Consider the following 14,014-nt stretch of genomic DNA (forward strand, 5'->3'; position numbering starts at 1 on the left):
TAGTTGGGACAGGTGATTTAAATTCTCCAACAGAAATGGCAGGTCTTCGCTGAACTTTTTGTGGCCCAAGTTCAAGTAGACTAATTTAAACAAGTTACCTAAAATGCTTGGAATGGACTCATTGAATTTATTGCTGGACAGATCAAGATATAAAAGATCAGTCAATGATCCAAATTCTGATGGTATACTACCCCAAAGTTGATTCTCATTCAAGGTGAGACGCAGCAAAAAAGTCAATCTCCCAATCTCTTTAGGAATCACCCCGACTAAACGATTTGATGAAAGATCGAGCACCTGAATTTGCGTTGCATTGCCAATTTCAGGTGGGATGCTGCCAGTAAGGTTGTTCCCCGCAATTCGGAGGGTTGCTAATTGTGGACATTGTCCCCAGACAGGTGAGATCTCACCATATAAGTTGTTGTGGCTTAGGTCTATATATCGAAGATTTGGATAGGCATCAAAATCTTCAGATATATTGCTTGTCAAATGGTTGCCATCAAGACGGATTCGGACTAAGCTCTTGCAAGTTTTCAAGCTTTTGGGAAGTGGACCTGTCAAATAGTTGGTGGATACTGTAAAGTTTTCCAGTGATCCACCTAGGCAAATATTTTGGGACAAATAACCAGAAAATTGGTTATTATCCAATTCCACTATGGTCAACTTCATGAGATTCCCTATTTCTTGGGGGATGGAACCAGAGAGTTGGTTATCATTAAGAAATAAGATTTCTAGGTTTGTCAAGTCACCAAATGAAGTAGGAATGGAACCACTGAGTTGATTTGTGCTCAACTCTAGATCGACCATAGATTTCAAGTTCCCTATCTCTTTTGGAATGGTGCCAGAAAGTTTGTTGTGATACAGATAGAGCGAGGTAAGGTTTCTCAAATCACCTAAAGACGTCGGGATTGAACCAGAAAGATTATTGTTGTTCAAGAACAAAGAAGTTAGCTCTTTTAAGCTTCCAAAATTTGGAGGGATAGGACCTGTTAAATGGTTTTCACTCATTCTGAGTCTAACCGGCCAAATTTGTAAGGTTTCCCAATTCTGGAGGAATGGAACCAGAAAATTGATTGTCAAAGAGAGCCAAATAAGCCAGGTTGGTTAAATTAACCAGAAAAGCCGGAATAGAACCGGAAAGGTAATTTACATGGAGATACAAAGTAGTTAGGTTGCTCAAACTACCCAGAGAAGCAGGAATTGGACCTTCTAGTTTGTTTGCGTACAGAGCAAGCTCGTAAAGAGGATTGAGTTGACCTAGTTCTTGGGGGATTGAGCCATTTAACTGATTTTCATTTAGATGAAGGACCTCAAGATTTGTTAGCAGGCCAATTTCTGGTGGGATTTTCCCAGTAAACTGATTGTAAGATAGATCAAGATAGATGAGTTTGGAGAGGGAACTAATCTGAGGTGGGATGGCATCATAGAGTTTATTCATGCTAAGGTCAACATATTCAAGATTAGGTAACGAAATGAATGGAAATTCATGCAGCGTACCTTGAATACCATAATCGGTGAGGTTCATCTTGTTGACACTTCCTGCATTGTTGCATGAAATCCCAGTCCAAACACTGCATGGGTTTGAATTGGTGGAAGAATTTGTGGCATTACTGGGAAAGTAAGTCCATGAGGTAAGATTGTTATTCTGAGTTTGGTACTCAAAACTAGCCTTCCATTTGATAAGAGCCTCTGCTTCAGTTGAACTAGCAGAAGCAAAACCAATGACTGGTGATAAAACCAGGTGGACATACAAAATAAGGCAAGCCAGAGAGTAAACTTTATCAGGAGAAGTAAATGATCTCATGACTAATGGTTTTGTATGTGTTACCAGTACGAATGATTATACTACTTCCGATATCTATTTTATAGTGTTCTCCATGGCCGCATTAGATGCATGAAACGAAAACACTGTTTCGCTTTTACTGTCTTAATTATGATGGTTCTTTGGGGAGACTTTGGAGTTCTCCGTTTAGTCCCAATCTCTCTGTTTGCAAGATTTCTTCATATATTTAGTCCAACCGAGCTCGCTCATTCTTATTTCTTCATATATGGAGGTATATATATATATGATCTATTAGCAAAATTTGGATGTTCCAATAACTGAATTTGATATTTTAAGTCCAAGTGAAAAATCTGACTTTCTAATTAAGGAGATCCTTCATCTTTCAGCAGGATATGGGATCATTCTTAGGCAAACATGAAGTCGGTGAGTAGAAAAATCTTTGAGCAAGACATTTAACGAAGGTTAAAATCTTCAAATGGTAGCTTAAGTTTACTGAAAAGGTCATGGTACTTGTACTATTGTCTATTGTACTGCAAGCCGGCCCTTTGGCCTTCATCCAAATTTCCATACCAAAAGGAGTACCGATCAAAATCTATTTTCACATGTGGAGATACTAAAAGGGCTGACAGTGCAATTGTATAGATACCACTTCAGTTTGCTAGACCATTTTAGTTTTGCATTTACTTCGATGGTGACCTGTGAGAGACGAGGCTGACCATTTGAATCATTCTTAGGCAAACAGTGGGTGAGTGGAGAAAAAGATGAACAACTGAATTAACTAAGAAACCGTATCAATTTTACATTGACTTCGACGATGAAGCTCAGAATCTGTTCTCATTGGAAAAAGAAGAAGCTCAGAATCTGTCTAGGAAATTCGTCAAAACTTGTTAAAGAAAATTACACAAATTAAAACTTGATAAGGACCCATAAAAGTTATTGCATTGCTGTACACAAAAAGTTGACACCTCTAAATTCCAAGATGCCGGCCGCCCTGATGATCCAAAGGCTGCCAATTTGACCAGTAACTGAGGCCGTTTAAAAACCGCCAACATTATCAATAACAACCATAACAAATTGCAGAGTCCTATGAAAAAAATGGACCGGTTGCATCATTGGTGAACCCAACTTGTGACAGTCCATACACAGCCTTAATGAAAAGCCGGCATTGTCAGAAGGTTTAACATTTTGGTCAAGGGAGCCAGAGAAGACGTCAGAGTCATAGGAGACCTACGATGAGCTTTTCAAATCACCGGTCGTCGGTTGGAGTTATATTAATTACTTAAGCTAAATAAAGAATTAAAGATTCATCTTTTGCAGAAACGCCCTCATTTGTAAGAGTAAAGTCACATGTTGGGTCATCGGATCATCCACTATTCACTGTTTTTTAGTGTTTATTTTCACGCTCTGAGTCACCGGCACAGTTTCCAAACTGACCTGGGTCACCGGGTTAGTTTGCAGGTCACGAAAATGACTCCAAAAGTGATTTTGGTGACCCAGGATTCCGCTTGTACGGGGTGTCCTTGATGGCTTTAATATGAGGTTTTTCACTTGAACGGGGAGTTCTTGACTTCTTGATGGCCTTAATTCGAGAGTTATTAGGCCTAACATGGATAAATAGGAAAAAAAAAAAAAGTAAAGCAAGATACAACACTAAATACACTCTGATTGTGTATTCCTGGATTATTTGAATGACAGTTTTATACTGTATCTAATGCTTGAATACGAGTATGCTTGCTCGAACTTATGATGAACATGGTTATTTGGCAGAGTTCCCACTTATATTTTGATTGTTTTAACCTGACAAGTATGTTACCAAAGTCCAGAAAGAAGTTGGTATAACTAGCTATGGGGCTTATTATGAAGTGTTGAGGAATCATCCATACGTACCCTTTACCTTAGCCTCCCTACTTCCCTTTACATATTCTCCATTTATGGATAATGACCACCAAAGGCGGCGCTCATGTGCAATTTTTGAGATCTAATTCAATTGCACTGTATTTGGAAGAGAAATCTATAGAAACTAATGGAAAAGATTGTTCTTGATATAAAGTGGGTCTGAAGGTAGAAGCCTTCTCTTCCCCTTGTAGCTGCTATGATTGCTGCAATGAATTGTCTAAGAACAAGAAAAATGTTAAAATAGTCGATGGAGTTGGAATGAAATTTCCAAGTCTTTCGATAAATAAGGAGGAGGCTGAAAAAAACCCCAATCAGGCGCGTATCTACATGAGAGGCTCCCTGAGCTGTAGTCCAACCCAAATTTGGGGTATATTGCTTAGTGTATGGATACATTTCTATAATAGCTTATCTAGTAGTTTAAAAAAAAAAAAAAAAAAAACCTGCAGCTTTTCCTGATTTTCCTCTCTGACCTTATGAAGAAATCAGAACTTTAGCGATTTCTCGTTCACTGACTATGTACCCAAGGAACTTGCTGGCTGTGACTCTAAAGAAACATTTTTTCGGATTCAGATGCATGCCGTATGCTAGCAGTATGGCGAATATGATGCGGAGGTTGGCTACATGACCGCCAGCTTTTACACTTTTGACGAGCATATCGTCAACATACACCTCGATGATCTTGCCCAAGTGTTCTGCGAACATTGCGTTCATCAACCGTTGGTATATGGCTCCGGTATTCTTGAGGCCGAATGGCATGACATTGTAATAATATAAGCCCTTGTTGGTGGTGAACGTTGTGCATTCCTGGTCCTCAGGGTGCATCTTTATCTGGTTGTAACCAGAGAAGGCATCTATCATGCTAAGTAGTTTGTGACCTGTTGTCGTGTCAACCAATTGGTCGATGCAAGGTAACGAGAAGCTGTCCTTGGGGCATGCCTTGTTCAGGACTTTGAAATCAACACACATCCGCCACTTCCCGTTGGGCTTCCTCACCATTACTACGTTAGAGATCCACTGCGGGTAATTAACCTAGCGGATGAAATCTCTGTCTCGTAGCTTGGTTACCTCTTCCCTGATGGCCCGATATCTTTCTTCATCAAAGGCCCGTCACTTCTGCTTGACAGGGTAGAAGGATGGTCTGACGCTGATCTTGTGTGTAATTATGTCGGGACAGATTCCTGGCATGTCGGCATATGACCATGCAAAGACTGCGGCATTTTCCTTTAGAAATTGGGTGAGTTCTGTCGCTATTTCAGGGAAGAGTTGGGCTCCAATACGCACAGTTCTTTCTGGGTACTCGTCAGAGATGCTCACAACGCGAAGCGATGTCTCCGGGTTGACAGGCTCTTTCTTGAAGTATTTTTTCTCGTCATCCCTGGGGTCGTCAATTTTGTCCGTCAAATGTGGTGTGTTGGTTACCATTAAGATTTTATGGCGGCTTCTTGACCTTGACACCGTTGTTGAGTAACATTCTCATGCAACTGATTGGCTTCCCCTGATAGAGCCAGTGCCATTGAGGGTGGGGAACTTCATGAGTAGCATGTATCTGGCGATGATGCACTTGAGCTTGTTGAGGGCGGGACGACCGATAATGGAGTTGTATGAGCTAAAGCAGTCCACCACAATGAACTCGGAGTGTATTTCCGCAGTACATGGGGTTGTCCCAATGGATAGACGCATATAAACGGACCCCAGAGGTTGAGTCACGTCGCCGGAGAAACTGAGTAGTGGCTCGTGGTCTTGCAGTAGCTTTCTGTTGCTGTAATTGCTTGTAACATCCGTTAAATATGACGTTAACGGCTGACCCGCTGTCTACCAGTACTCTTCCTACAGACCACTTGACGAGGGTTGCATCCATCAGGAATGGGTCGTCATGGGGTGCATGAATACCTCGCTCCTCCTCCTTAGAGAACGTGATTGGTTCCCAGCCATTTTGGCCATTTTGGGGGATCGATCGTAGCGGATGTTGAATACCTCTTTTGGGTGGTTAGCGCGCTCATAGCGCTTTCTTGCCCTGTGTGACAAGTTGCCTATAAAAGCACCACTGTCAATGGTGTTGATCCGCTGCATTGGTTCGATGTTGGCGACAATATGTGCCAGTTGTCGGACCTTGTACTGCTCCAACTTTCCGTCACGGTATAATGACTTGACTGCGGTTTTGAGTGCATTACAATCATTGGTGTTATGGCCGCTATCTTCATGGTGTTTGCACCATTTGCCGGTGTTTTTGGGCTTTCCTACTATAGGGTACTTTCTTGGGGGTGGTGGCAGGATTTGATCATTGCATTGGTCATAGATTTCTTCGTATGACACCGTCAGGACCGTGAAAACCTCAAATTTTTGAGTGTTTGTGGAGGGCTTATTGTTGCGGTTGTCACGGCGATCATTGTGAAAAGTTATGTTGCTCTTATTGTGGTATTGTTGATCCCTTTGTCGCTTGTCTTGGTAGTTGCCCTGCTGCCATTCCCTTTTTTTGTCATTTTGCGGTGTGGTGATACTTAGGGTGGTGGTGATGGTATTTCCCTGTTGGAATGTGGAGGGCTGGGATGTTTTGAGTGGAGTTTGTGGTGGTGGTGGAATGGCGTCATAAGTGCTGTATTCAGCCTGGTGAGCATTCAAAAAACCAACTCATTGCCTCGCCATCCAACATTTCGCTGAACAGGTGACTTAGGGTTGCGTCATCGAACCTTTTGTTGTTGGTTACCTTTTTGAACGTGTCCATGTACACGAATGGATTTGTTGATCCGCCAAATTAGGTGATCTTAGGAGTTTTTGCATATGTGGGCCTAACAGTTTGTAAAATTCTGGCCGTAAATGGGCCTGGTCGTGCCGCAAAGAGTGGATTTTGCGTTGGCGGTAGGGTGCTTGTTTCAGCTCTAAATAACCTTTCCTCTAATTCCCGCATTTTTTCTAAGATCAAGGTAGTGGCGTTGACAGTAGACCTGGGGAGAGGTTGATTTGGTACCAAAATTTGTTGTTGGGGGGCTGCTATGTTTCCCACTCCCTTCTGTTGGCCTGCGTTGAACGAGTTATCATATTGCAGCTGTGAGTCCGCTACCTGCTCCTGTACCAATTGTGGCGGTGGTGCTAGCCCTAATCCCGCCAGTTCAGGTGGGTTCAAAGCGACACCCATCGGGATTATTGGTATCGGCGCTGCTCTTGTCCTTGTGTTTAGGCTGAGCCTTGGGCTTTGCTAGTGTTCGCTTTGGGCCGAATGTGCATTTGCTCCTAGCGCATTCTTTAGTTCATCAAATTTTGACAACAATATCACCACTTGGTTTTGAGATTCCGCCTTCTCCTTTCGCTCCTTTTCCTGCTCTCTGTTTACTTTGTGCAAGTCCGCCAAAGCTAGTTCCAATATGGCTGCAAGATCTCGGCCCGGTGCTTGATGGCTAGTCCTGGTTTGGTTTTCTACAGCAGATTGTGTTGGGGGTACCTCGGGGGTGTTGAGGGTTTGACCATCAGTGTTGATTGGTGTGGTAAACAATTCGCAGTTGACGACGATTATTGGATTGGCAGGGTTTGTGGGCTGAGGGTTGACGGATTGGTTTGTCTGATTTTCAATGCCATTGCTGCTACCGCTAGCCATGGTAGATTATGGGGAAATGACTTATAGCTCAAGAGATTCCCACAGACGGCGCCAATGTTAATGCTCAGAATACCGCCACTAGGTGTCGATTTCTGATAACTGGGACAAGGGTCCAACTTTCCGATATATGATGAGTTTGTCAAATCCCGCTATCTGTCAAGAGAAATACAACAGCGTCAAGAGGGGAGACCGCGGTTGGCAATCTTCGATCCTCCGATGCTAAAGTTAGATAATGTATTTATATTGACAAAGTAGAGGCTGATAGCTATTAAATCCGTAATGAATGAAGAGAGAGAAGTAGACCTTTTCTAGGTGGAATAATGACTTGTCTCACTCTTGTTTTCGATGTGAGACTGATATGCTTCAGTCTGATGACTTTTGGCCCTTTTTGTGGAGATGACTTTGGGTGGCGCGTGTCGGCGGGTCAAGGCATGCTTCGGCCTGGAATTGGTTTGTCGGTGAAGGTAAGCTTGCTGTGACAGACTATATTTCCATTTTCCTTCTTTAATGAAGGAGTCTCTATTTCCATTCTTTTTTTATTTTCAAGCTAGATAACTATATAATTTTGATTGCAATTTGGGATACCATACATATATATATATATATATATATATATATATATATATATATATATATATATTGATTTTACTTTAAAATTTAATAAATTAGGTGAATTTTTTTTATATATGAATGTAGCCTACCCCATTTTTAGATTCTGGATCCACCACTGACCCCAATGTTAGGATAAACCCGCGCTCACCGTGAACCTCAACCGAGGAGGAAGCACGACGTCTATCCCATGTCAGAAAATCCCAGCCGCCATGAAAAAACCCTAGAGGAGAAGACTTGGAGAGAGAGAGAACATATTTTTTCTTTGAATACTGGTCTTAATTAGCTAAGAAAATCATTGTCTTACATTATAATATGCGAAGCTTGTTCCACCCACCCAAGTGGGTGCTCACCTGGATCTTTAACAGCGCGTGTAAACACGCTCTGTTAGGATTTATGTTTCCGTTAATCATCTGAGCCTTTGATCAAAATACAATATGTCTATACCCAAGTCTTCTACCTGTCAAGAAGTCTCCCGACCTGTTCTCTTGACCCACGGAGCAACGATTGTGACCCGACTGTATCTCCCTCATTCAATTTTCCGGCGACTCGGTCACCATTGGCGGTGCTCTTGTGCTCCGGTAACGGCCACGCTTTCTTCTATTTCCTTACTTTTCATAGATACAGCAATCGAAATGAATTGAAACATCAGTTATTTATTTCCCTCAACATTTATTTCCTCTTGCTTTGTCTCTGTTCCCCTCTCTGGAGCTCCTCATTCTCAGACCCAAATAAAACTCTTCTCATTTTCTCCCTCAAAATCAAAACCAAAAATCGTTGTCATTCGAGCTGAATCTGGTTTTGGAGAAGGCTTATTAATACCAAAGAAAAAGAGATTTAAATTCTAGAGCACCAAGCAATTATGACTGGATTTCCATTTTTCCACGCCATACAAATTCACATCAAGCAGAAGACCATTGTCCAGTGTTAAGTAATCAAACAACAACAAAAGACCTTGGGATTATGACTGAAAAAGGAGGTTGAAAAACTATAACTTCCAGGTCAATCTCATCTAATTAGGTGCAGACAAATTCGAAACAGTTGAATCTAATCCAATTGATGATTGAAAGTTTGAAACGCTAAATTACTTGGCTGCGCAAGAAATTTTTGGGTAGGTTTGCAGGCGGCAACGGTGATTATATGCCGACTTCCTCATCAATTAACACGATCGAAATATAGTTCCTAAAATCATATATTCTAAATCAAACACGATCTGTTTCTTGTTCGGCTACTTCTTGATTCCGGCGATGAGGCAGTGTAGTCGACGACCTCGACGATGAAGGCCTTGCGGCCGGCGTAGCGGCCGTGGAGGAGGATCACCGCATTGGTTGGCCTCAGACACTTCACCTTGCAGGCGGCTCTCTCTTGGGTTCTTCCGAAGCTCTCGCTGCTCACGCTTGGATTCACCCAAAATTCGAAGAGGATGAAAAGCAAGGAAGAAGAAACAGAGACGATTTAATTATGTGGTTCCTTTACCCATCCATTCGTTTTTTACTTCATTGATTGAAGAGTTTTTTGGCCAACACTCTTTGAAACCGTGATTGTATCTCCGTCTATTAACTAACGACTGATCTAATGGCGTACATTGGCTAGTCGCGTAAGGAGCGCCAGATCTCTTGACAACACATGGGGTGACCACCCACCTGGGTGGGTGGAAGAATTTTCGTATAATATGAGCCATACAGTCAACATCCAAGACCAAGTTTAATACTCGATTCTAGATAGGTCATTGTCCAATTTGTCGTGCATCATTGACGAAACGTGTCCTATATTGGACTATTGGGGAAGTGTTCTTTTTGAACCCGCGGAGGAAACGAACTAAATTAGGAGGATTATGGAATCATCTTCTAGCATGTTATTCAAAGTTGCCAGAGTTTCATACCTACAAAGTTGCTAATGCCCAGAAAATGTTATTCAAAGCTCTGCTTCTCTTCCTTCTCTTCCGATTTTGCGAATCCAGGGACACCATAACATGGAACCAAGAACAACTGAAGGATGATGGTGGAGTTTTAGTGTCCAAACAGAGCAAGTTCGAATTGGGTTTCTTCAGCCCCGGAAATTCTAGCTACCGGTTTGTTGGAGTCTGGTATTCTCAGACTAGAGTACCTAATAAAACAGTGGTGTGGGTTGCAAACAGGAACAATCCCATCAATGATACCTCTGGTGTACTCAAAATAAACGGGTATGGAGAACTAGTCCTTTATGCTTATAACATGGAAAGCACTCCTATTTGGTCTACTAACGTGTCGAGGTCGGTTCAAAATGTTAACACAAGCACTTTATCTGCACAGCTTTTAGATACAGGAAATCTAGTTGTGTTCCAGGATGATAGTAATGAAAACTTTTTATGGCAAAGTTTTGATCATCCCACAGATACTTTAATTCCAGGTATGAAAGTTGGGGTGAATTGGAAAACTGGGCAAGAATGGGTTTTAACATCTTGGAAGTCACAAGATGACCCTGCAATTGGGGACTATACCTTAAGGCTCTATCCAAATCAGATTGCATCCCCCGAAATTTTTATGTACAAGGGTTTGAGTAAGTATTGGCGAAGTCCAGGCCCAACGCCTAGTGTGGTCACTAATCAAGAGGAAACTTATTATCCCATGGCTGACACCAGTGCAATTACAAGAGCAATAGTGACTGATTCTGTGCACAAGCGCCTTACATGGGATGACGGTGGCCTTCAATGGAAGGAAGAATTTTCTGCACCGAAGTCGCGGTGTGACTGGTATGGACAGTGTGGTGCCAACAGCAAATGTTTCCCTGACAATGTTGGGCTGTTTGAGTGCGACTGTTTACCAGGGTATGAGCCTAGTTCTATAAATGATTGGAATCAGAAAAATGGGTCGGGTGGATGTGTGAGTAAGCGAGTTGGTGCATCAAAGTGCGGGAATGGAGATGGGTTTGTTAATGTGGCAAGAGTTAGTTGTCCAGACGCATCGATAGCATCACGGTTGAGAACAGGTATGAGTGCCAAAGAGTGTGAGCAGGACTGCTTAAGAAATTGTTCTTGCACCGCATATATGACCATTGACAATGAAGGACTTGTGGATTGCTTGACATGGTACGATGACTTGATGGACATTTTAGAGTTCACAGAGTTTGGACACGATTATCGTGTTCGTGTGGATCACATCGAATTAGGTAATGTTCTATTTTGCTTACAATGGAAGCAAACTCCACTAACATAATTTTTGAGAATCACAATTGCCTGTTTTGTTTTTCATGGTTTTCTAAACCTTTGTTACTCTCTTATATATGTAGCTGAGAATGCTAGAAAATCAAAAGGTTTCTTGGAAAGAAGGGGTATGCTGGCTATTCCAATACTCTGTGCTCTGCTAGCATTGGTACTAATCATTATGTGCGCCTGCTCGTGGCACAAGAAAAAGAGGAATACAGCGGGTAAAAATTGCTTTTATCTATTTTGATTTGTTATCTGCTTTAGTTTTCATGAGCTGATAAGCTTGTGCAGTCTATAAGTCACATACATGAAAGAACTCCAACAAGAGCAAATACATCTAAGAAAATGCACTGAAGTCATTATGTCATGCAATTAGAACTGTGAGGATCAAATGGTGTATAGAATAATTGTTATATCTGTTGGCAGAATTTGTGGAGGCGGATGAACTGGAGGAAACCAAGAGACACCCCGAATTGCAATTTTTTGATTTGAACACACTAATGTCAGCCACAGATAACTTCTCTCATGTCAATGAACTTGGCCAAGGTGGTTTTGGCTCTGTTTATAAGGTGAGCCCAAATTTAGAAACCCTTTGTAATTGAATGATTTCTTCTGATCGAGCACTAAAAGTTCTTTTGCTCTGGTACTTTGATTGTCTTATACTATTCTTCTTTAACTAATCAACAATTTAGTCAAAATTTTATATCAATTTTAAACCATAACTTCAGGGTCAGTTACCAAATGAGCAAAAGGTAGCTGTAAAAAGGTTGTCTAAAACATCAGGACAAGGGACTGAAGAATTCAAAAATGAAGTTGCACTTATAGCAGGACTTCAACACCGCAATCTTGTAAAGCTCTTAGGCTGCTGTATAAAGGGGGAAGAACGGATGTTAGTCCTGGAATACATGCCGAACAAAAGCTTGGACTCATTTCTCTTTGGTATGTCTTTGGTAAAGATTAATAAATTTATGCCATTTTAAAGATATATAGGGCTTCAAAAATATGTACCATAAAGTAACACAAAAGCCAAATATTTGATGTAGATCACAGAAGGCGGTCCTTCTTGGATTGGGAAAAGCGTTTTGAAATTATTAATGGGATTGCTCGTGGAATTCTGTATCTTCACCAAGACTCAAGATTGAGGATCATCCATAGAGATCTAAAAACCAGCAATGTTCTTCTAGATTCTGAAATGAACCCAAAAATTTCCGACTTTGGCATGGCAAGAATATTTGATGGTGACCAAGTTCAGAATAAAACGAACCGAGTTGTTGGAACATAGTAAGAACCATAATGTCACTTTTCATATTCGCTTGACTATGTTTGGCTGTAACATTCTCTTTTCTTCATATGCAGTGGCTATATGTCACCAGAGTATGCAGTGTTTGGCAGATTTTCTACTAAATCAGATGTCTTTAGTTTTGGGATCATATTGTTAGAGGTTGTATCTGGCAAAAGAAACAATGGTTTTTCTCAAGAGGATCCTTCCATGAACTTGATAAGACATGTAAGTTGCACATGTTTTGCTAAGACTTTACCCAGAGTACTTATTGATCCATTTCTCAAAATACTTCCAACTACAGGTTTGGGAACTCTGGAGAGAAGACAGAGCCTTAGAAATTGTGGATTCGACTCTGGAGTCATATAATTCTGATGAGGTCATGAGATGCATTCAAGTTGCACTCTTGTGCGTGCAAGAAGAATCAGAGGACCGGCCAGCCATGTCTGCCATTGTTTTCATGTTGAGTGGTGAAACACCTCCTCCAATATCTCCCAACCAACCTGCATATGTCTTCAGAAGAAACTCCAGCACTGATGCGGAACCATCAGTACCAAAACGATTATATTCTATAAACGACTTGACAATGACTGCAATGGAAGCTCGATAATGATAGAAGCTGTTGCTGTTTGTAATTATCACATGTAACTCTTTTTGTTTTAGTTCGTTATTAAATTTACTGGTCTCTGCTAGGCATGACACGATTAAGTTTATCATCATGTACTGTCACATTCATTAGCCTTCAATTGTCACATTAGCATTGCAGTAGTAGACAATCATTAGCTGTTTCATTCTGGTTGAGGAAGGAAAGGTACACTTTTTTTTTTTTTTTTTGGATAATGAAAACTTTCATTAAGGGCTACAGCAGAGGAAACTAAAGAAAAGAAATGAAAAGGCATCTCCTAAATCAGACAGAAATAGGAGCGGTAAGCAAACACAAAAGCTCTCCAGATCATAGGAGCGGGACTGAAAAATGTACACATAGAAGACATGGGAGCGGGACTGAAAAAATGTTTATTATTGAAACAATTGTTGACCTCTACAATACAATGGCTATGAACTTTAGGAGTGTCGGAAGTACGTTTATGGAAGCATGCAAAATTGAAGAGAAATTCCTTACTATAACCTTTAGGCAGCGTTTGGGTAGGGGATTTGGAGGTTCCAAGGGACTTCAAGGTGATGGGATGTTAAGGTGAAGGGATTATTGGAGATCGCAAAACGGAAAACTCAACAATAGAACCATATATTATAAAGAGAACACAAGCCCAGAGTGTAGAACAAACCTGGGGATCAGTGATTGAAAGAGAGGAAATCACGAGAAATTAAGGTCGTCTAGTAGCGTTGTTCTGGTTTTTGGAATTTCAAGGTTCCGCCTAAAAAGGCAGAACTCAAAAAAGGGATTCTCCTTAATAATCTCTCTCCTTCAAAATCCCAAGTCATTCATGTCCCTCTGAAGTTTTTTGCCAAACAAAAGACTCGTGGTGAGGGATATTAGAATCCCAGCAAAATGTCATCTCCCTCCATTCTGACAAGTAAGGACTTCTGCGCCCATTCACTTATTATTTCTAGTATAGTTAATTGATGATAAACAAGTTAGCTGACAAAATTTAGTAGAAAGACTTGCGTGGTGCACCCGTACCGCCACGTGGTGCGGCAGACCAATCACTGCCCAGCAGG

General features: G+C 41.3%; 2 protein-coding genes across 2 annotated transcripts in view; one reads left to right on the forward strand and one right to left on the reverse strand.

Annotated features, from left to right (window-relative positions):
• The window catches only part of LOC133731145 (MDIS1-interacting receptor like kinase 2-like), a 3,385-nt gene extending 1,431 nt beyond the window's left edge, over positions 1-1,954 (reverse strand). The window contains exon 1 of the mRNA XM_062158590.1: positions 1,495-1,954. Coding sequence (XP_062014574.1) covers positions 1,495-1,506 — 12 coding nt within the window. The 5' untranslated portion in view covers positions 1,507-1,954. The remainder of the gene's footprint in view (positions 1-1,494) is intronic.
• Positions 1,955-9,709: 7,755 nt separating this feature from the next.
• On the forward strand, positions 9,710-13,128 carry LOC133732528 (G-type lectin S-receptor-like serine/threonine-protein kinase RKS1). The gene is made up of 7 exons (XM_062160098.1): positions 9,710-11,021; positions 11,142-11,279; positions 11,485-11,627; positions 11,787-11,997; positions 12,102-12,339; positions 12,415-12,565; positions 12,642-13,128. Exons 1-7 carry the CDS (start codon positions 9,782-9,784, stop codon positions 12,945-12,947), a joined length of 2,427 nt encoding a protein of 808 aa, XP_062016082.1. The 5' UTR covers positions 9,710-9,781; the 3' UTR covers positions 12,948-13,128.
• Positions 13,129-14,014: the final 886 nt, after the last annotated feature.

This window comes from Rosa rugosa, chromosome 2, assembly GCF_958449725.1.
Source record: "Rosa rugosa chromosome 2, drRosRugo1.1, whole genome shotgun sequence".
NCBI lineage: Eukaryota > Viridiplantae > Streptophyta > Magnoliopsida > Rosales > Rosaceae > Rosa > Rosa rugosa.